This window comes from Macrobrachium rosenbergii, chromosome 44, assembly GCF_040412425.1.
Source record: "Macrobrachium rosenbergii isolate ZJJX-2024 chromosome 44, ASM4041242v1, whole genome shotgun sequence".
Taxonomy (NCBI): Eukaryota; Metazoa; Arthropoda; class Malacostraca; order Decapoda; family Palaemonidae; genus Macrobrachium; species Macrobrachium rosenbergii.
The window spans coordinates 9,963,293-9,987,723 of record NC_089784.1 but is presented as its reverse complement, the minus strand read 5'-3'; the positions used below and the strand labels follow the sequence as shown (position 1 = coordinate 9,987,723).

General features: G+C 37.6%; 1 protein-coding gene across 28 annotated transcripts in view; it reads left to right on the top strand.

Annotated features, from left to right (window-relative positions):
- Positions 1-24,431, top strand: part of sei (seizure) — a 538,215-nt gene that overhangs the window by 364,279 nt on the left and 149,505 nt on the right. For all 28 annotated transcript variants that reach the window (XM_067087717.1, XM_067087722.1, XM_067087727.1 and 25 more), the window contains one exon: positions 8,765-9,005. In XM_067087717.1, the coding sequence (XP_066943818.1) occupies positions 8,765-9,005 (241 nt within the window). The remainder of the gene's footprint in view (positions 1-8,764; positions 9,006-24,431) is intronic.

Genomic DNA, 24,431 nt, shown 5'->3' with positions numbered 1-24,431 from the left:
TGTAAACTTTCATTATTATTATTATTAATACATCAGCCATAGATTTTCACAAAATAAGGGCAATAGATATGTATGACTATGTGCATGTGTCCGCAGCTGCTGAGAAATCTGTACAGCACTTCAGTCATTTTTATTATCGGAACTCTCTCGCTGTCAGTTTCCATTAAGTCAAGTACGATTCGGAAAGTTCATCTGCCCATTGTACCTACCTGTGAAATTGTTTGTTTATCCCGAAGTGATGCGATTTTTATGGTTCTCACGGCAGGGAAACAATAGCGATTCTTTTCCCGTCCCGACGATGCAGCCCATTGAGAATGAATGGTTTTACCCTTTTTTTTTTCTCTCGCTCTCCAAATTCAGAGTTGTTGTTTAATATTTCCATTCCATGCCTTCCGGGGGTCACTTTTTAGCATAATCCGCTCATTTGTTTTAATGCATCTCTATAATTATTATTTATTGAATTCGGTATTTGCAATTCAAAATTGTTCCGTCCAATTCAAATGGCATATCTTCTGATCGTCAGAGTAAATATAATCCACTCGTTTCATATGTTTTATGATTATTCAGTAAATCTCTCTCTCTCTCTCTCTCTCTCTCTCTCTCTCTCTCTCTCTCTCTCTCTCTCTCTCTCTCTCTCTCTCTCTCTCCAGCATTTACATCCATGCAACCATCTAACGTGATTTTCTACAACTGAGTTTCCTTCACCAGTTGAGCCCCAGGAACTACAGAGGATGAATCGAAGGACCCTATGGCGTCCTGCATCTTAAAAGGAGGAGATCCCCCGACCCTGAATTATTATCCTCTAGACTTGAGCCCTTTGAAGGCTGTGCTCTTTGACGAGAAGCCAGGGTTGGGGGGTGTTGAGAGAGAGAGAGAGAGAGAGAGATACGAGCATACAACCATAAATAAAAATGTGGGTCGGCCAGATATATAATCTTCTCAAGAGAAGAGCTGCACGTATAGGTCAAGAGGTCGAGTAACTAAATGGAAATTATGAAATACTTGAAATTGAATGCTGAAGTAGTTGACAAAGAAAACCTGAACTCAAAGAAGAAAACAGGACATTTTTTGTGATTTGTTGCTGAAATAAAATCTGGCGTTGCAAACAGCTTGATTACTAAAGAAAATGACTGTTCCATTGAAAATGGACTACTTCTCTATAAAACATGTAGCGTTTGCTGAGAGTGATAAAGAAAATTTGTAATACAAATGTTATTAGTCACAGTAATTATATGTACATCAGTATAATGAATTACCTACATTCATTAGGTAAATACATGAAGTAGTTGGTGATAGTGAAAGGAAGTGATAGACCGTCCTCAAGAATCCCGATGGTTGCCGTTAAGAAAGTTTGTAGTGTTGAATCAGTCATCATGTATCTCACCTCATATTTGAGAAAAGTTGTCTATTAATTGCAGTTCATCTAAGAAATTCTTTCTATCTCTCGGATTTATCTGGCATTTTATGCAATGTAAATGGAACTGAAAATTCAGTAGCACTGACTAAAGCCTTGGGGGGGATGTAAAAGAGGGTGGGTCAACCCCCGAAGAAAACTAGACTCGCCCTCTGTAAAAGGGAGACTGTCAGATTCGAGGTATGCGGAAATAGGACTGGAAACCTTGGCTTGTCATCAGCACATTAACTACGTCATTTCTGACGACGTTCTTCGTCCTTTCATTATAGCCATTGTTCTTGTCGTACCGTTACGGACTAACAATGACTTTAAATTCGTTGGTGATACTCATGTGAAGGTGAGCCTAATTTTATGGATAGCATAAATAGGACGACGAAAATATGTTGCACTGTTCAAGTTGAACCTCCTTTTCCTCCTATTAATATTACGCATCCAGTTTTCTAGTAGTACCACACCGATTTTATATATACATAAATAGTATATATATATATATATATATTTCCAATTTTATATATATATATATATATATATTATATATATGTGTGTGTGTTATATATAATATATATATATATATATTATATTATATATATATGTATATATATATATGATATATATGTATATGTATATATATATATATATATATATATATATATATATATATATATATATATATATATAATATATATATATATATAATCTTATTCAGCATCAAGGTAATGGAAAGTTATATGTACGACTTATACATGTAAATTAACTTTTATAAAGACAGTAACAGGCACTCGGAACCTCTTTCTTATATAAGGGAGAGGGGTTATGTAGGGCGCTTAAGTCAGCTACATAATTATGGAGATACTGTTTCACTGAAATTTATCCGTTCTGGGAATTCTGTAGAACTAAACCACATTTTTTTTCTATTCTCAGCTGAATTTAGTTGAACGTAGTATCTTACACATATTTCTTTGGAGCTTGTTTGATTGAAGTCTGTCGGCGGAAAGAGGTGGGGATAATTTCCAGGACTAGGGTTCAATTTCTGGTGGGCGTCAAAAGGAGACTTGATTGAAATCATTTTGTAAAATTTTTTTATGATAGACTGCCTTCATTTTAGGACCTCTTTTCTTGTTGTTTGTCCGTTCCTGTGTTTTCTCATCTCCGGAAATTATTTTAACAGGACCGATATTATAATAGTGTTGGCTTTTCTTGCTTTGAGTGCCTGTAAACTTTTTTTCTTTTGCAGATAATGAAAGCCTTATCATGACTGTAAATTCCTAACGAGCCGACACATGTGCGACATATTTCTTAAGTGGCAGTAAATTCACGTCTCCATACGGTTGCCTTATATTAAAGCTTTCATGCTTTTAGCTCGAGCTACGTTACCCATTTTTTTCAAATGAACGTTGATCCCCAAGACGAATTATGCAACCGAATGTTGACCTCTACTGTGGCTACTTACATGCCGTTAATTTAAGATGAAACGCATGCATTACGGTGTAATTAACTAACTCTCCAGTAAATGTTTTTTTATTTCGTAAATTATTATTGACATTAAAAAAAATAATGTAATATGCTTGTAAGTGAAGCGATAGACAAAGACTTTTGATTTGGCAATAATTCCGCTCTTAATTCGATTTCCGATAAGCAATTACATTACTTGAATGTTTCTTTTAAACAAATTTCGTCGTGAAATAAAATCAAACCATTTAGATTTCGCTCGAAATTGATATGACATGTAAATGAAAGGGCGCCCTTTCTCGTTTCTATGATTAATGACTGAAAATACCGAATGCTTCTGTATTATTATCAAGCAGAGGTAGAGTTTATTAATTGTTTGCCCTTCATTCTTTTCGCTTCCACGGTACTACGGGAATTCTTCATCAGCATTTCGTTTAGGAAATGAAATCCCTCGTTTTCCTTTTTCTGTGAAAGGACTGAAAACTGTGAATCCTATATGCCCTATAGCGGCCAGTAGGGCCTCCGCAGACAAGCGGTCAAATCCCTAAGTAGTTTTCTTGTTTGTTGTACTTTTTTTTATATGGGGTTCATTATCTTTCCCGGACGGATAAATAGAAACCACTAAGAAATGTACACTCCTTTTGGGTAAAAATAAAGGTATTTCTAAAGTTGGCATTATGTATGTCTAGATGTTTCGGGACGGCATTTTCCCCACAGTCCCGCCCTTTTGTAATTGAAGATAGCGTCGAGAGCCCACACAAACACGTGGGTACGGCGGTCCATAGACATTCACCTGAAAAGAAAACTTTCGAGAGAGAGAGAAAGGCGAGGGGATATATTTGACTCGAGCTCTCCTCTTTCTCGCTCTTTCTCTTCCCTCACACTCGCTAGAAAGTGGTGAAATGAAAATCAAATAAATGAAGGAGAGGGATACGAAAGGGTGTGGAAGAAAACAAAAGAAAGTGCCCAGTATTCCCTGGAAAATGTACGACAAGACTGCATGTCTCTCTCTCTCTCTCTCTCTCTCTCTCTCTCTCTCTCTCTCTCTCTCTCTCTCTGTGCTTTTAATCTTACGACTTCATGGTGCAGTTAGCGCCTGTGAGATTCCCACATTGTTTTTCACTACATTGAAAGGCAATTAAACTTCCAAGGTCACGCGAGGACTTGGGTGAATGCCCGTTCTGTGATATGACGTGACATCCGACTTTCTTTACCTATTTACTACGTCAGTGGCAGAAGTCTGATTCAGTTTCAATACTGGTGGAAGTATTTACAGTATTACAAGAATTTCTCTTCTCTGTAAACTGTGGAGATTTTCGGTTGTGAAGTTTTTCTTATCTTTTCTAATTTTTAAACCAATCGTTGTACAGTAAAAATAATGGATACCTCCCGCTATGATTTACTAAGAAAATTTCATTGTATTTTATAGTGAACGCAGTACTTTCTCCACTTTTGAGCTCCCTTACATATTACGAAGTCCAGTGAGTTCATTTGCTAAGTGAAGTCAAACACGTTTAGTCAGATGAAGGCAGTGTGCTCTTTTCGCTTAACTAATTATGCTCTTTCGGAAAGAAAAAATGCAGTTTTTCGTTGACCGGAGGACAGTAATTATTATGGTATTATTCGATGGACTGGCTGGAAGTCCATTTCAGGAACCTCATTTTCATCGAAAGAACTTTCATTTTTGTGCTCAGTTTTTCGTCGATGTACTTCAGCGTAATAACGTTCAAGTACTTCAGCTTCATACTTTGAGATACGTCACCCGAATTTCCTTTTCTCCTTCAGGAGCAGACTCTGCAACCTATGAAACGAAAGAGTCAGATGGAATTTTCGATCGAACTGCGACGGTCACGTTGGTGTCTCGAATAATGACGTGTGCTGGAGTATTTTTCATGTCCCCATTTCTTTGCTATTGCAACTTTCATGAGGACGCAAGGGCCAGGAGAATTTACATGTGACCATTTGATCCTGATGGATAACAAACCTCTGGACTTGTTTGGATGTTTGGATTGTCCTCGCAAGCGCAGCATAACGTGATAAACAGGCATACCCAGATCGGCTCGCATATAAACTCGTGGTCACTCGTTGGTGGTTCATTTGTATGTTTTTGCAGTCACGTGAGCGCGTGCGTGTTTGCGCGTTTCACTCACGTACCATAAGAGAAATGAAATACTTGTCTCTATAGACACAGAATGAAAGTAATCCCGAGAGCAATCAAAACCCCAGCTAAAGCAAACAACGAGTTTGGAATGGTGAAAAGGCATAAATGGCGGCCGTCAATATACGCGGGAAATCAACGTTATCAAGGAGCAAACAAAGACAATCGAATAAGATGGGCGTGGTCGGGGCTCTGTGGGTGGAAGGGGTGGGTCTTCAAAGGTCACACGTCAATTCATGGGTGACCTGATTTTCTAAATTCCCCCTCCCCGTCTCCTCCCCGTGCTCCCCCCCTCCACTACATTCATTTCTCCACCCTTTGGGAGTCAAACCATCGATGTAATCTTGCTCCAGATAACGTAACGCATTTAGAGTCGAATTGTTATGCTGTCGATAAACCATGATGGAAATGGGGTTATTCTTTTTGAAAAGAGCGATAGACAATCGTTTATTTATTTAATAAACAAACAAATGCTTTGATGATGTTGTGATACTTATAGTATTGTAACCAAAATCATTTTTTTAACGGTTCCCAAGTCTTTTTTTTTTTATTGGAGAGAGGGGATTGGACTTTTTGTCCTCAAGTCCTCTGACGTAGAATTCCTAGACTTATATGCATATCCGTCAGTTTTATAGTTACTGGATTAAATTGAGTTTCCTACGTACAGCTGACTCGCCAAAATGTAGAAGTAAATTTCGTCCCTTTGTCTGAAGGAAGAGAACAAGAAAGATTACGGAAGATTTTTTTTTCTTCGTGTTTTCGTGATTCTTCGCTTTCGTATTACGAGTGAAGGTTACTGCCGAGACAATCAATATTTCATCATTTTCCTTCGCAGAGATGTCTCGTTTGCAAACTGTGGAGGTTGCGCTGCTGGGTCTCGTAATCAAAGACAGAAAAATACGATAATTCATAGGATTCCAGTAACCTATTTCTCGGCACGTTATCTTTCCATTTCGTACCGTCTATTTTTATACCTTTTCATTTTATTTTATTCATTATCACTCGATGTATTGTTGGTGTGTTTTGTAAACAAAGAATTAAACGAAATGTCTTTATGTATGGAAATGGTTTTTGTGATAACACATTCATCACTGTATACATATACATGCAACATATACATACGTACATACACATATATGTGTGTATATATATATATATATATATATATATATATATATATATATATATATATTTAGATTTATATTTATGTATGAAAAACGGATAAGGGTAAAAGTAAAGTGTACGAAAATTAAGAAAGAATTAAAAGCAAAAAAGGGATAAAATGGTTTGTGTGTGTTACGAAAATGCACGAGATCAACTTTGTTCTCACCTTGAAGGAACTATGAGCACACGATGATGAATAGAAACTAAGTTAAATTTAGGACACTTAATTGAATATAAGACCCCCTTTTTTTATTCTTTTTACCAAAATGAAAAAAACAGTTGCTTCAAACCTGAGAGTGTTAAGCTAATAAGGATGGGGTAGGCCAACATAGATTAATTAAACCAGGGAAGAATGTAGGACGTTTATGTAGACCACTAAATTTCTAGGTAGTGAAGATAGGTCAAAGCGGCTTGTACAACTGAGGGGTGATAGGTAAGCTGTTTTAGATTCCAACACCATTTGATAGAATAGTGTGACTTTATCTCTTTTGGAAGGGAATTTCTTTCTCAAACTGTCATGTGCAACAATAAATACCAAGGTGAACAAGAAAAACCTTGAGTACAGTAGTAGCAGAAGTTGTGGTTGAGGATGATTGGTACTTCTGATCACTAGGTCGGATGGCTCATGAGCTTCGTGAGGGCCACAGCAAGGTTTTTGACAAGAAAGAAACTATAACACTTGAAACAGAGTACCACTTAATCTTAGAGGCTGTGAACATAAGACCGTGGGTGGCATCTAGCTTTTGATGTAAGGTTCCAAAACGGAAATCCCTCCATTCAGAATCATAGGACCCTAAACGTTCACTTGCAGGCCTTGCTGTAAAAAAAAAAAAAAAAAAAAAAAACTAAATGGTAGAAATGTGAAAAAGTAAAAGGGGAAAATTACAGGACGATACTAAGCAGCGAGAGCACACAAAGGACAATATATTTAACGAGGCGTTAAAGGTGAGCATTGAAGGAAAATCTTCAATTCATAGTCTCGGTGATATGGAAAAGGTTCACTACCATCCCAAACTAACAGGTTAGGCGAACGCCTCGTTTCCCACCTTATTTGCAGTCACCTGTCCTCAAATGGAAATAATTATAAAGCGACTCTGGCGGTCATATCAGTAATGGAATTCCCTAATTATACGTCATGTAGAATAAGAGTATGCATAAAAATATGCAATAGATGTATGAATGCATACTTGTTAATAAATCCACTAAGGTCCGTTTTCGCTCTCTCCCGCATATCATAAAGTAAGCGGGAAGGATTTTTAATTCCGAACAGAACGCTGAATATTCAAATATAATAGCTGATTTCCAATAATCTCTCACGTTGAATTATATCCGTGTGGATGTTTTGGGAGTAAAGCCAAAAATCCTTCGCAGTTTTCAGCGTATAACAAAGGGAGTTGAACGCTGCTAGGGAATTACAAGCTATATTACATAACATAATATTTCATTCGTCTCCCTTGCCTGTATTTCCTGTTTTATCAGTTTGTTTTATCAGTTTGAGAACAAATAATCGATTGTTAGAAATAAACCAACCAAAATGAAATTTATTTTGGATTTTTTTAAACTGAAGGAGTTATGTAAGGAATTATAAACGACTTTTCATAACTTTGCAAGGAGAGCTATTATGAAAAATACTTGCTTAATGGTGAGATTGCGAAAATGAACTTTACTTTTGCATTATCCAAAAATACTGTACTTCGCCGTTATTTTGACTGTTCAGAGAAGCGGAGCTCATCTTTTGATATGACGACATCCACTCGTGTGTTTTAACGGCAAAACCTCAGAAAAGTTCAAGGTACCTCAGAGAGAGCCAAGACTCTGTTCTCCGTCTTCCACTGGCCATGAGTCATTGCCTGGCAACGAGCTAAAATAAGCAGCTGCGAAAATGGGGGTTTCCTCTTGGGCAGGCAACTCTTGCGTTATCTTATCTTTTTTTATTTTCCCTTTTGTAAAGAATGCGCCTTTTGAAATATTATCCAAGAATTTGACGTCCAACTTTTAAGGTTCATTTCAGTTTTCTAAGAAGTTAGTGACGCTAAATGTAAACTTTTTTTTTTTTTTAAAGTTACCGACGGTATTGCATGGTGATATGACGTTGTAGAAATGGAAAAAATATTATATTTTGTTCTATGTTTCGGTGATTGTTACTGTCAATACTATAATAATGTCTCTTGTACTTTTTGGAGTGCAAGTCCATTGCAGTTTCTGCATGTAACTTCAACGTACGAAATACGTCCTCAAAATCCAACCATTTCCTGTTTCCGGGCTTTAAACTTTTATTTAGAGTTTTGGTTTTTTAATTAACTATTGATACGCGCTTTTGATATAATTATGTAATACATTATTATTATCATTTATAGACATATTATTATGTTATACATACATACATGCACATACATATATATATATAAAATACACATACGCGTATATGTATGCACATTATATGCAAATACCTAATAAGGCACTGTTTAGAAATACCGGTAATTTAAACCAGGCTTAGCGATACTGCCTGACATTTCTAGATAAGTCAACCTACGCTTTGTTACACGTATTGAACGCCATTTTTTCTTGTCCCCTTTCAGGTCTTGTCCTTAGGAGCCGATGTCCTACCAGAATACAAGCTCCAGTCTCCTAGGATACACAAGTGGACAATCCTCCATTATTCTCCCTTCAAAGCGGTCTGGGATTGGATCATCTTACTGCTGGTCATATACACGGCTGTCTTCACTCCTTACGTGGCTGCTTTCCTTCTCAATGAGCAGGAGAAAGCCAGGAAGAATCATGATCAATACGACAGTCCTATTGTTTACATTGATCTTATAGGTAAGTGGAACCAGTTTCAGTTATGGAAGTTTCAGATACTTACCAGAAGGTGGTTTAGATTAGACTGCGTTTCTTACTTATAACTACTGAGCATTATATTTCTTTTAAACACTGCAGATGTGAGTGTATTCCTTCGTTGTTCAGTATGAGGTATTGTTTCTTTAGGAAATTATGGTTTCGTGAGAATTGCAGTAATTCAGTGAACTTTATTTTCATTTCTGTTCTTGTTTCGAACATTGCGTGTTAACTTACCCAGTTGTAGCTTAGTTTGTCGAAGTTCCGTTCTGAAATAAAAGAAACTTGAAAAGTAGAGTAGCCATTGCTCTTTAGAGTTCTACCGAAAGGTGTATCTTATGGTGGATCGGTATATTTCATTGCTCTTTGAGAGTCCCACTCAAAGAAAGTCAGTTAACGATAGATAAAAGTTGAGATAATGATGATTACAACACAGAATTGGAAAAAAGAAGAAGATCACTGATAGAACACTTCTGGCAAAATCGTGCGATGGAGCCCAGTAGTAAAGGGAGCATGAAGGAACCCTTGAAGATAACTGGGCTCTATTCCTGCACCCAAGAGTACTTCCGTTTCTTGGAAGTTTTATGACGTCAGGGAAACGTAACTAAAGATCTTTTCGACCTTTTCTCTCTTTCCTTTGAAATCTGGGACAGAGGAGGAAGTAAGAAGAGGGAGGATTGATTCTGATCTGGACTTTATGGTAGAGGTAATGCCCTCCGGTGGTATCTCCTGGGGCAGAGCAGCTGTTTCTTTTCCCCTTCTGTCTTGAGAGAGAAAGAAACCCAGTTAGATGGACATGGAAATGGTGAATGAATGATTGATTAATATTTTATGGAATCAGCTACATGTAGCTCTTGTGCCACTTGCAGATATTTTCGTATTAGCTTTGTTTCTGAGGCCTTTAGTAACTTTATCAGCATTATGAATAAGCGAAAGTAAAGTAGCGACAGAAACGCCATCGCTATTTTGTCCAAATTCATTCAACTCGAAATTATTATTAGTTATTTAAAACCAATCGTTAACAGATAATTGTTAAAATGCAGGGAACCATACTGCAGTGTCGTATAATCTCTCCCTCCCCCATTTTTTTTTTCCATAAAAGTGAAATTTGAATCCTAGTTGAAGTCATTCTCTTTTTTATTATCTTTTAATATTTGTCATTGTAACCACTCCAGATATATCATTACGTAGATAAACTATTGTTATATTGCTGACTGCGTGCTTGTGCTTGCAGGATCCCCTTGGCCAACAGTGTTTTCATTTCCGGCCGCTGCCTACTTTTAATGATCAAAAGGGTTTATTGACTGCAATGCAGTGATTCCTTGTGAATTAGCCGAGCGAAAAGGAGGAATATATACCGTTCCCGTGAACAAGCACTTAATTTTCCTGGGTAAACTGATACCCAGCTCCGAAGCTCTTGACCTTACTTGGAAATCACCGCAAAGTGGATCTCTTTCAAACACTTAAACTATTGCGCCTAAAAAGGAATTAAAAATCGTTCTTCTCTCCTGAATTGTCTGATGACATTTCATTCTTTCTTTACATCCGATCAATTGACTTTTAATGGTAAAATAGGGAGTAAAGAGTTAGTACCCAGTAATATTTAGTGTATAATCGAACTGTATCACATTAAAAATGTTCGTTTATGAAGTTACAGTTTGGTGCTGCGGATAAGGTTTTGGTGAGGAAATAACTGAGCGATCCACAAAAATCCTTTTAACTAACTTACCTAACAAGGAAAAGAAAACTGAATTAAGCAGTGACCGTCGAATTTTTCCCTCAGTATCTCGTGCTTGACAGAGAATGCAAATCAAAGTCCAACTGCACTCCTCAGCAAAATAAGCATGTAAAGGCCTAAGATCCGAGCACTGCTCATTATCATAAACCTTGAGTGTTGAGGCGCGTATTTCCTTCAAGGTGAAACCTGGATCGGAGTGATTTGTATTCACTGTACAACAGCTGCCTTTAACAAGCTGCTGAAAGCGGAATACAAAAGCCAGTGCATGAAGCTGTTTACCCTTAGCAAAGATTTACTTATTTCAACAGTTTTATTCAATGAGGCTTATTCAAAGGATCTCGTTAATTCTGTTTATAAGACCCTTCTTCTTTTCCTTGTTCATAGGGCTTCAGCCCTCGAACTTTGAACTTAATTATATAATTAGGTTAAGCAAAGGTCTCGCATATTGACGGTCATTTTAAATGTGATCGCGAATGTTTTCTATATTTTTCATGTTTAGGGTTTTTGTAATTATTTATATATATATATATATATATATATATATATATATATATATATATATATACATATATATATATATATATATATATATATATATATATATATATATATATATATGTGTGTGTGTGTGTGTGTGTGTGTGGTTATATAGTTTATAACAATGAGACGTTCCCCATAATAGGTGGTGGTGTTAGAGAAAGGAAGACACGGTCACTGTCCTGACTGATGAATCATGGATGAACGTTATGTGCCGTAAAACTTCCACAGCAATAGCTACTTGGTACACATACACAGAAAACTCATCAACAGTGCATCAACCCCTCTACACACAATGCATCATTCACCCTTATCCTGCACTCGTTCTCGGTCTTCGTTGATATTGAGGCTCTTCCTTCCAAATATCTCTCCTCATACCACCATCCAGCTCTTTCTAGCCTTCCTTCCCCCTAACTTCTTGAATTATTTTCTTTTTTCACCAACGTGTCATTGCCAGTTCTTTCCACTTATGACTGAGCCATTTCAAAATACTCTGTTCCATTCTTCTACCACTGATCATTTTTCTTAACACATCTACTCATCTCCAGATGTCTTACCCCATCAGTTCTTGTGATGCCTATACTGCACAGCTGTCACTACAACAGCTTCAACCTTCTCACTTTCACTCACATTTAATATTTACACTTCAGTTCCTTAAAGCAGAGTTTTATGTTTAGTCCTTCCATATTTTCCAACTATGGATTCTACGCACAGTCCAAATCTCTTCCCAACTTTCGCACATCCCCTGCTATCTTCCTTGCTTCACCTGTTTTGTATCTAAACTATTCTCGTAACCTACCCTCATACGTTACATTCGCTGACAAAGACCTGTAGGAATCAGCATCTTCAGTTATTCCACAGTCCATATTACCCATTTGATGTTATATCGTTTTTGTTTCCATTTACCCTCATATCATTATGGTTGCTTATATTTATTTTTATCATTTTCCTTCTTGTAAATGCTATTAGATATTTCACCAGCTTTTACATTTTCTCTTCTCCGTCCCTAATAAGTATTATATTTTCTTCAAACATTAGCCATTCCACTTTCTGTACAAGACTCATTTTCTTATCACACACATTACACGTACGTGTGTTGTCCTATGTCTGGCTTCACACAATTCATAAATATATTGAACAGAGATGGCGACACAAGACACCCTTGTCTCAGACCCACGTTTACATCAAAACAGTCACGCTCCCAAGTTCTTACTCTAACACATTTCATAATCATCCTAAAAACTTCCAGTTACCTGAAACTGCCTATCTTTTGTACCATATTCCTCAGCACCATGCGCATGGTCTCTAAGAGTGCCATCATAAGCGACATACAACAACTTTTTTTCCCTTTACTCAGTCAGTCTCACTGTCAGTGGTCTTCCGTACACCTTCCCTATCACCTTGACCTACATATAAAGGATTAATTATTCCCCTTCACCCATTTCTTAGGAGCTTTTTCCTCAGCCAAACGTTAACACATCCTGGTTAGCCACTCAGTCTCACACTTAACAATGTACCCCAGCATCTCATTTGTAATCCATTCTTCAGCAAACACTCCCAGACTCAAACTAACCCCTTCCATTCTTTTTCACATTCAACAAATATTGAAAACACTCCTTCAGTTAATCCAGACCTGCTTTGACTTCAGGCGACATCTCTCCTTTTGCATATTTTGTTTTGAGATCCCTTTGCTCATTAACCTTTTTCCAGTAAGCATTTATTTGCCTTCATTTTCTCTATAGCACCCTATTCAACTACCCTATCCATACTACTGCACAGCTTTATGTACATGATATTCTCTTGCCATACTAGAGCATCTCAATTTTTTTTTTCATTCTCTCGTTTCTTTATGCATCACTGGCTGTAAATATCAATGCTTAATATCCCTCTATTCACAAAACCACCCTCTTCTGACTCTACTGTTTGATCCTTTAATTTTACACTGAGATTTAATCCCCCACTTCTTTTCATTGAGCCAATTTTTGTTTTCTCCAAATATGCTCATTTTTACTTCCTTCTTAACAAAGTTTGCCCATTTTCACTCCTTCCTCACCAGCTGAAACTTGCATATATTTTATCTCCCATTTCAACCAACTAATGGTCAATCACTCCTTTTCCCCACTATTACATTTATCAGCTTGCTCAAGATTCCCAGTTTTCAATTATTCTGGAAACTTCAAGTCTGGTAACGACACTATCTCTTTCTCTGTCACCTACAGCGTTTGCTTCTTAAACCAACGAACTGCCGTAGATGGGCTCATTTTCAAACCATGCAGTGTGTAAAGAATCCTATTATTTTCCTTTCCCTAGCCATTGGTAATTCCTAGGGCAGCAGTGTCTAGGTAGTACCTCTTATTACCTCAGTGATAAAATTTGGGGAGTTAAGAAAAATTGTTTGCTAATATTGTTACCCTTTTACATATAACAAAGAAAAACGAATAATTACATTGTCGGGAATAGTTTATTCCATTCAGTATTGATGTCTTGCCTTCGTGACCTTGATACGAATGAAAAAAAAACGAACAAACAAACTAGGAGAAAAAAGATCGTTCAGGGAAAGAGCGGCAGAATGAAAGCAACCGTGTGTACATTAAGCCTTCAGAATGGGGCCATAGGAGGAGAAAACAGAACCCCCTTTTATTTCCCACCTCAGACTTCCGTGAAATAAACACCTCTGTTTGCACTAGGACACCAAGTCCAGGGAAGGTCTCAGGGGGGAAAGGGATTTGGTTCCTTCGGCTCTATTGCTCTAGAAGCCGGGCTTTTAGAGTCAGACATCCCCCATCAAGCTTCCCTACCCATGAGATAAACTGACTTCTTTACTTAGCAGTCATCGTTGATGCGTTCCTCATCAATCTTGCTGATGTATGTTTTTCCGCCATATTCTAGCAGTCATCTTCAGTGCCCTTTAGGAATCAAAGCATAGCACGAATTATTCTGTTTTGCTGGTAAGTGTTTTCCGTCTTCAGAGAGCAGTTGGATACCCCTTATAAATCTGAATGAAGGGCAATCCTTTAGCTCTCTGATCGGTGTTTTTCCGTCTTCCAACAGGCGTATGATACCTTACTCTGCAAATCAGTGAATAAAATTCTCTCTTCCATTTTTCTTATTTATTTTTTTCCCATCTTCTAGCGTGCACTGATGCCCTTTATCAAACGTTGTTGAAATGTGTTGAACTCTGTAGCATATCAGTGCTCTTCCAGCTTTCAACAGGCTTGGGATCCCTTTAGATAAATAGGTGTTTTAAATATATATTTCCTCCATCTTTTTGATCAGTGATATTCCATTTTCTAGAAGATATAAGATGCTCTTTATAAAACGGTTTGTAAACACGTCCATCTTTCTTGTTGGTCAATGTTTTCCAGCTTCCAGCATGCGTCGGACACGCTTTATAAAATGCTGCAATGCAGCTTCGAGCAGGCGTCGGACGCCATTTATAAATCTCTGCAATCCCCCTCAAGGACAAACTGATTCCGCTGGCAAATAATGCCTCTTGATTTCATTTGTCCAGTAGTATACGGTTGGTGATCAAACAAAGAGTCTGGCGACGTTCGCAGCCTTTGGCGTAATTAGAAAGGGGCCGTCCTCCCAGCGAATGAAGTAAGGCAACTCTGTTTATACATTCTTCATGTAGTCTATATTTTGGACTTAGCTGGTGTTGGGGAGTTTTTTGGCGGGGGCTTTGTTTTTTTGCCTCCGTGTTAAGTATTTCCCTGCCCGAGTCTAGTTTTTCATCTCTTGATTTCATTGAATCTGTCAACATTGAGTGAAGACATCTATTCCCAGCACCAAAATTACTCATTTTTTAAACACTTCTCGTATATAATGGGTCGTAAATATTAGCAAACGAAATAGACTAGCAAACTTACGTGACTTCTCGATTTTGAACGTAAATTTTCCCCTTTCTTTTTTAATATTCATTCAGTATTATTATTTTAGTTTTATGCTGTTTGAAAATTATTTTGTTCCAGTGGTAGAGATCGACAACTAATAGGGCAATGCACATGGAAGATATTGAACAAACATTGGAATAGTCGGGTTTATAACAAGCTTACGAAGAATGTAAAAATGAAACAGTATTAACTACAACGAAAACAAGTTGTTTGAGTTTTGTCTCTAGTTCCACGAACTCATTTGAGCGCGTCCCAAAGCCAAAGTACTAACTTAGTTACGTTGTTCTTAACTGCATAAGAGATCTTGTCAAAGTTTGGTGGAAATATGTAAAAAGCAAAAGCGAAGGGAAATTGCAAGTGCTAATGTATTTCTGTCTCCTTTTGATTCCCAGACAAATAAAAAAAAAAAGAAGCATTGTGGTTTTCCCGTGTGATGTTGTAGTTTTTTTTATTTTTTTTTTTTATTCCAGAATATGGATTTGAGCAGACAAGATTTAGAGATGGAAAAATCCAGAAAATACCATATCAATCTAATGTTTTCTCGCCTCGGTGGAAAAAGTAAAAAGCATTTATTATAACACTAATAGCTTGAAAACAACTCATTTTGAATGGTAGAGTTACTGCGTTATCGTTTAATTTGAGAAATTAATTCGATCACAGAGTTCCTTGAAAAGTACGTAACAATGTCCTGTGCCAAACTTTCTGGCGAAAGAGATATTACTGGAAAGTTTTGTCAAGTGAACTATAAAATCAGCGCGCCTCGACGTCGAATTGTTAAAAAATTATCTTCAGTAAATCATTGTCATTTTGCAGTAAGACCATTCAGAAATCTCAGTAAAAGAATTTGACTTCTTCACCAGTGATGACAAAACTGAGTCGTGGCCTAAACAAGTTTAAATAACTATCTAATAACGGTGAATATTTTTAATGACGTATTGAGAAAATAAACCTCATCTTCAGTGCTCTTGAATCGACTGATATATGTAAGCGGTATAAAGTCACAGAATCATAATATATATTCGCTTACCGTGAAGGAGTCGGATCTTATTTGGTGTTAAGTCTTTCAGTAAAAATGGAATGGAGAAAAAATGACTGAAGCAGATTCACGGCTACTGTAAAGAAGCCTGAATAGGATTGCACCATCTTAACTTCTCTCATGAAAAAAAAAGGGAAAATAAAAGTACTGCCGCGCCGCAATTGTTCGGTTCGTTACCCAGGGGGGCCATCCGGCACAATGGGTTCTCTAATGTTATGTGACTTATGTGCTGTCATGTGAGTAATACATCCGTAATATCCGAGTTCAGATGTCGTTGGCCAGATCCCGTTTTATTCGCAAATAGAATCCTTTTGTCAAAGATATCATCGTGGAGGAGACCAATAAAAGAATTAGGACTGAGTCAGATCTTATTTTCCTCTCAATCTGTTTCCGTGCCCACAATGCGGCTCCTTTCGTCTTTATTTTATCCACTCCAGCATCCGTCTCTCTCTCTCTCTCTCTCTCTCTCTCTCTCTCTCTCTCTCTCTCTCTCTCTCACACACACACACACACACACACAACCAGTGTAACTTGCATAGTTACATTGACTATTTTATCCAGTCTAGTGTTTTTAATGCAAATTCTCTCTCTCTCTCTCTCTCTCTCTCTCTCTCTCTCTCTCTCTCTCTCTCTCTCTCTCTCTCTCTCTCTCTCTCTCGTAAATCATAATCTACAGTATTTGCTAAGTGTGAAGAATTTTGTAATATTTGGGAAGTCTTCCTCTTTTGCAAGTCCACGTCCGGAGACTGTAACAGCATCACTAAAGATGTAATTTCTGTGCTCTACAGGGCCGAGTCCAGAGAGCCACATCAGGTCTTTTGTTCATCTCCACGCACTATCTTCAGTTTCGGTCTTTACCTGGAAAAAGAGCTTGTGCAGGCGCATTGCTAGCATAATTTAATAAAAACGAACGAACGAATTTCTTGTGTGTGTTCAGCATTTTGTCATCACCGGAGAAGTGGCAGTTTTACGCAGAGTCTGATTTTCAATGAACGTGACCACTCCACTTACATAAGCATACTCTCGATAGGCGAACGCCTTAGTTGATGAAAAAGGATTCAAAATGTAAAGCGCATACGCATGCTTGATTTTTGTGTCTATTATTCTATTTTGAGGTTGCAGAATCGTCAGTCCTATTTTTCCTAAAGTTTTTTGTCAATTTTTTTTTATGAATAGTGCTTTGTTAGTTTTTGATCACAGCATTTACATTTTTTTTTTTCAAAAGAATGGGATTTTTCGGTGACTGCTGAATATGAAAACATTTATTATCCAATAACCGACAGCTAAACATCGCTTTGACCAGATTGTATTTTTGACTCCTCGTAACTCTTTTCATCTAGGCGTAACTATTTTTTCAAGTTTCTAATTCGTGTATCATGGCCGCCAACCTCGATGATTAGAGGGAAATCGATAGGGATACATGTTGACAAATACGTCGCGTATCGTGGTTATCCCTCATCCCTTTCGGAATAACGCCCTCACTCTCCCTTTACCTCTCCAACTACAGAATATTACACACACGCTCTGCTGATTTAATTAACGTTAGGCCTCTTACAGAACTCTATGATGACATGCATAGAGAAGCCTCTTGGGCAGGTATGATAATGCTCGTATGACAGGCCAAGTAAAGTTGGGTCTCAAATTGGGGCTCTAAGTTCCATTTAGGACTCGAACTATTGTGTGGTTCCATTTAGAGCCTCAGAATGCCGCATTCCCAAAGCCCGACGACCCAGCATAGGACCAAGTTGTCGATAAAGAGGCGGATCGCGTTACCGTACGAGTTTTAACTAATTATGACAGGTTTTGCGACAGGTCATACGTCGACTGTGGTAAGGATGATTATAAAAGTAGACCATAATTAGTTGCAATGTTTATTCCTTTTGGGAATTAGTGGTGAAGGGTAAAGGCATGACATATTGAAAACTATCATTAACATCTGCATGGGCGAATCCTAATCGTTTATTTGCTGAAAACTATCCTCGTTGATGTCGGCGTTCACATTTGAGAATTAAATTACCTGGAAACTATTCCGAGCAAGACAGGTTCAGACATCGTTTCAACCAAAAGTTTGTATTAATTGTCAAAGACAGATAACTGTGTCAAAATAAGTCAAATGTTGTGACATTTCGTGCTTGCGCCCTTTCGATATCTTCCCCATATATAGTCATTTGGACCCTCGCCAATATCATCAACATTTTTCACCAGGGGACATATAGCACTGGGGGAGAAATATGCTTATTTCATTATGGACGCCGTTACTTTTCATATGGTTTTCGAGGCTTGGAAAGGATGGTGGGAATATGTGGGTAACTTCATTGTGGAAAGGAGGTCTACACAGGACATGTAGGACACAGAGAATGATGTAATAGGTAGATCCGACGGGAAACGAGTTCTTCTTAGGGTAATGTCAAATGCCAGAACGGGTCTTTTTCTGTCATTTTCATTTGCGTGGTAATAATTAAAATTTTTGCAGAGAAGCATGAAGAGATTTACCATTTGTGAACAATGAAGCTAAGAATGACCACTTACTTCGAGTTATTTAAATCGACGGAAAATGGGGACATTGAAGAAACGGAAAAGTCAGATTTCTGCTGAATGACAATTACATTTCGTAAACAGCTCAATGTCTATATTTGAACAATAATTATCGCGGTTGCATAATACTCTGAAATATATCGTGTTCATTAAGAAATTGACCTATCTCAACTTTATTGCCATCGCATCATGAGATTGTTCAATAACCACAGAGAGAGAAAGATACTGACGGACTGATTTTTATTTTATTGACGAGAGAGAGAGAAGAAGGAGAGAGAGGAATCCTAAGCTCGAGATCTCCGTTGTTTTCATAAATGTAATTGAACCTCAGTTCAAGTATTATTCCTTACACAGATCATCTTCTGGAAACGATCCTAAGAGTTAATTAGGGTCTCTTGTCTTTCAAGTTTTAAGCAAACGTCGTCAGTGGCTTGATTTGACCTTCAAGATGGCGGAGAGATGAGGATGAAACTCCAAATGTAAAGTTTAGATGTTGTCGGTGCTGTGAGTTTGGTCGGTCAGATGGTGGTCGTTCATAAAGATTAGGCCAATTTTAGAGTTATTCTTCGTGTAGTATTTTGCTTGCCTGGCATCGGTAGCTTTTACTGGAGAAATTAAATTAAAAGGGAAGGGAGCAGAAAAAAAGGGAGATTAACGATCATTGGTAACTTTACTTAAATCGAATAATCTTTTTTTTTTTTTTTTTTTTTTTTTGTTTAGAGTCGTAGTCGATGCTAAGATTATGGCTGTTATTCATTTCTCTCTCTCTCTCTCTCTCTCTCTCTCTCTCTCTCTCTCTCTCTCTCTCTCTCTCTCTCTCTCTCTCTCAGCTTTAGTGTGATTTCCACCAATTTTGTTGCTTTCTCCCTCTCTCTTACCTCTTGCTAAGAGTTTCTATACCTAAGAGTTTGCTGTTGAGGAAATTACACTTGGCTTGTGTTTTATGAACGATGGAACAAATTATCTAGAAAGCTTTACATGTTCCTGAACAAATTGCCTAGAACCTTTCACATGTTCCTGAACAAATTGCCTAGAACCCTTTACATGTTCTTGAACCAATTATCTAGAAAGCTTCACATGTTCCTGAATAAATTGTCTAGAACCCTTTACATGTTCCTAGACAAATCGTCCAGAACTCTTTACATGTTCCTGAACAAATTGTCTAGAACCCTTTACACGTTCCGGAACAAATTGTCTAGAACCCTTCTTATGATCGTGAACAAACTTTCTAGAACCCTTCACATGTTCGTGAACAAATTGCCTAGAACAATTAACATGATCCCAAACCAGTTGTCTACAACCTTTCACATGTTCCTGAACAAATAGTCTAGAACCCTTCACATGCTCCTGAAGAAATTGTATAGGACCCCTCTCATGATCCTGAACAAATTGTCTAGAACCCTTCACATGTTCCACAACAGATTGTCTGGAACCCTTCACATGCTCCTGAACAAATTTTCTAGAATGATTCACACGTTACAGATTTTCATGACTATTCTTTCAACATGCTTGATTTTTTTTTTAGCTTAAACCCTTCTTACTACTATCAAATCTATTCGCTTTTTGGACAGTCATATGATTGCTTGTTTTCGTTACTTCAACCTTTCTCTCTCTCTCTCTCTCTCTCTCTCTCTCTCTCTCTCTCTCTCTCTCTCTCTCTCTCTCTCTCTCTCCAATGTGTTCTAAAGAATTCCAGGTGGGCAGACGTGCAAGCCTTTACGCTTGACTTTTCCAAGATGGTTGTTGCTGTTTGGTAGCCGAACCTACAGTAAGTCGGATCTTTTTATGGTGCTAATACTTGGTTTGACCGCCCCCACTCCTCCGCCAACCGATCAAGAGAGATAACAGCAGTCACTCCTTCCCTCTCATGCTAATATCCAAGCTTGTTTTATATCTCAGATTTTGCTGGGTCACTATATTTTGAAAGGCGGGAGTTATCTTGCTCTAAAAGGAACTCTGACATCCTGATCTCATCTGCACCTGAGTGGAAACCAAGGCCCTCTGCCAATGAAGTTCTCAGCTCTCCCTGTTTCTTCTCCATGCACTTACCATCTCTATTCTGGTGATCCTCTTATCTATTAACCCCGATCTCGTTAGCTTATCAGAATGGGGATCCTGCAACCTAATTACATTTATTGCCCCAAGACCGTTTCTTTCAATTTTTCTATCCTGTTATCCATCAGTTTCTTCAATTTTTTTATGAAACTCTAATTTATCCGTTCTATTTTATCAGTATTTTGGGTGTCCAAGTTGCTTAGAAACTGTTTTGTGGAGATAACGGTGCCCAAAATATTCAGATTACCTAAAAAAAAATTTTAGTGTTATTCGGACGTTGCAAATTCTTTTCGTCTTAGTTAACAAAGCTTTATGTTGAGCTGAAGCTTTCCTCTTTAGAATATTGGTCTCACAAACTTGGATGCTGCTTCTTTCTGTCTTCCTGCTCAACACGATTGAAACTAATGCGTATTGTTTTCTCGGTATAATGTGGTTCGGATTCCACAATAAGCTGTAGGTCCGGTTGCTAGGTAACCAATTGGTTCTTAGCCACGTAAAGTAAGTCTAATCCTTCGGGCAAGCCCAAGGAGAGCTGTTAATCAGCTCAGTGGTCTGGTTAAACTAAAGTATACTTAACTTTTTTTTGACCGTTGGTCATACTTTCTCTGCATACTTGAGTTTCTGCTGCAAGGAGAGCTCTCTCTCTCTCTCTCTCTCTCTCTCTCTCTCTCTCTCTCTCTCTCTCTCTCTCTCTCTCTCTCTCTCGGGTACCTTCTAGGTAATTTTTCCGTTGAGCTCAAAGGTAGGATTTGCCATTCTCTGAGGCTGCCGCGTAACACCCGTTAGGCCATCTTTTCCTACCTTTACTCAGTGGAAATCCGTTACCTTCAGCGTACACGGTTTAGGGCTGCTATTTTATTTATACTGCCAAGCACGAGAGATTCCCTCTCCTGTTCTTCCTCCTGGCTCTCAAAACCTTCCTTAGGTGTAAGAAGTATATTTGTCGCTTTATCGTGGTTAAGCTCCAGCCTCCTTCAAGTTCTTTTTTTTTTTCTTCTTCTTCTTCTTCTTCATTGGACTTGAGCTAGAAGAGACAAGTAGTTGCCCGTCTCATGAGCCTTTGGTCTTAAAAAAAAAAATCTGTGGAACATATTGAACGTATTCGTTGATCTTGGCATTATATATATATATATATATATATATATATATATTTATATATATATATATATATATATATATATATATATATATATATATATATATATATATATATATATATATATAATATATATGTATGTATGTATGTATGTATGTACAAATATGTATGTATGTGTAAAGCGACAAATCCGCTTCTTAAACCTAAGAAAGGATTTGAGAGCCGGGAGAATGAACAGGAGAGGGAATCTCAGACTAACTTTTATATATATCTTCTTCTTTCCCACAGTTATCCCTACGTTAAGGGGTCGGTTGCCTGATGCGCCTTCTCCACTGCCTTCTATCAAAGGCATCATCCTTCACCAAACCTCTTCTCTCTCTCTCTCCATATCTTCCTTCACTTTATCTCACCATCTAATTCTCTGTCTATATATGTGTTCAAGGTGAAGCGATGGGACAGGCAGCATCTTGTACATAAAACAGTTTATTGGCCGACGTTTCGCGACATACTTTCCAGTCGCATTTTCAAGGCTGAAAGAATTTTAGACACTACAGTAGTTAAACTGTACATTTAAAAACACTCATATAAATTACATTGAAAAAACTAAAACACAGAAAATCAATAAAAAGTATGAGATAAATAGGAAAACAGATTCAACACAACTGTGCACAAGAACCCACCAGAGCAGTGGAAGGGAGGAGACTGAAAGAAAACATTTCAAAAAACAATGACAACATGTCTGTAAAACATAAAAAAATTAGGCTACAAACAACTGCGTAAATGACAACTGGGTATTTAGAGTTGGAACTGCCTTTTTTATTATAAGAGATTCTAAAATGTACAGGTCAATTTCATTGTTAACTCTTCCAACAACTTTGAAGTCTATATATTCTATGTAGGTTTTACATATTTTGGAGTGATTTCATGTGTTGGAATGTTCAGGGTTGGACAGCCTACTACCAGTTCTAAAACGAAGTCCTCTATGTGCTTCAATGCGAACCTTCAGCAGCCTCCTTGTGCATCCAACATAGGTCCCACGACCACATCCTGGGCACGTATACTTGTTTACAACATTCGAAGACAAAAGGGGCATGAGACGGTCTTTAAAGCGAAACATTGACCCGACCGTTAGTGGGTTTTTTGGAACAAGTTGAAGGTCAATAGCGGAGGACTTCCTGAAATATATGCAGACATTTCCTCCTAAATATACTATCATGTAGAAAAGGACAAGTAGCGTACATTTTCATTTTCGGTGCAGTAAAGACCATAAGTGGTTTATTAATTTAAACTGTTTTATGTAAGAGATGCTGCCTGTCCCGTCGCTTCATCTTATGTGCTAAAGAGCAACGGCTCCTCTTTGATATATATATGTGTATATATGTATCTATATGTATTTGTGTATATATGCATATTACATATATTATATATTTATATATATATATATATATATATATATATATATATATATATATATATATATATATATATGTGTGTGTGTGTGTGTGTGTGTGTGTATGTATGTGTTTACAGTATTCTTCCTCGTACGGCTGTTCAACAACAACTCAGCAAATAGAGAGAGGGTCGAGTGTCGAAAGCGCCCGGATGAAATCCCTGTGGTCGCCGTATTATGCTTTATAATGACTGTGGAAACGTGTGGCAAAGGCAGCTGTATTTTCTAAGCTTTGATTAAAGGCTTTGGAGACTCAGGTCACGTCAGCAGTCAAGCATCGTCACCCGAACTTCTGACAAACCCTATAATAAACGGAGAATATTTTTCCTTCTTTTTTCTTCTGTCTCTTCTTCAAAAAGGAAGCCCAATCGTCAGAACTACTTTGCAAATTTCATTCTCTAAAGAAACGCTTGATTTCCTTTGTTCATCTTTATCAGTAATGACGGATATTTAGTATTTTCATGTAACCTGTGTAATTATCGTGTAACTTACGCCCACATACTTATATATATATATATTATATATATATATATATATATATATATATATATATATATATATATATATATATACATACATACATACATACATACATACATACATACATACATTACACACACACATGAACGTTCAAACCTTTACAATGTAATATGAAATGTTGCTAGGAAATTATTAAGGACACGGAAATTGGGTTCAAGAACAGAAGTCTAAGTGCTTATTAATGTGAGCTTAAGCAAGCGCTAATAGCTTTGGAAGTGACTCTGTATATGGGTTTAGGAAGCGCGTATGAGCATGAGGCTTCCAACGGCTCACCGTCAGCGTGGAAACTGCTGTTACTCGACAATATTCTTCTTGTTATTTTAGTTCATTTTCTTGCCATGCACAAGCCCTTGATGTAAAATCATTAACCATTTGGCTAATGAGAATTTAATCCTTTTCTAAAAACTGAACACAAATATCTCCAAGGTAATCAAACTCTCTCTCTCTCTCTCTCTCTCTCTCTCTCTCTCTCTCTCTCTCTCTCTCTCTCCTCTCTCTCTCTCTCTCTCTCCCGTGAACCGTGCGGAGTTT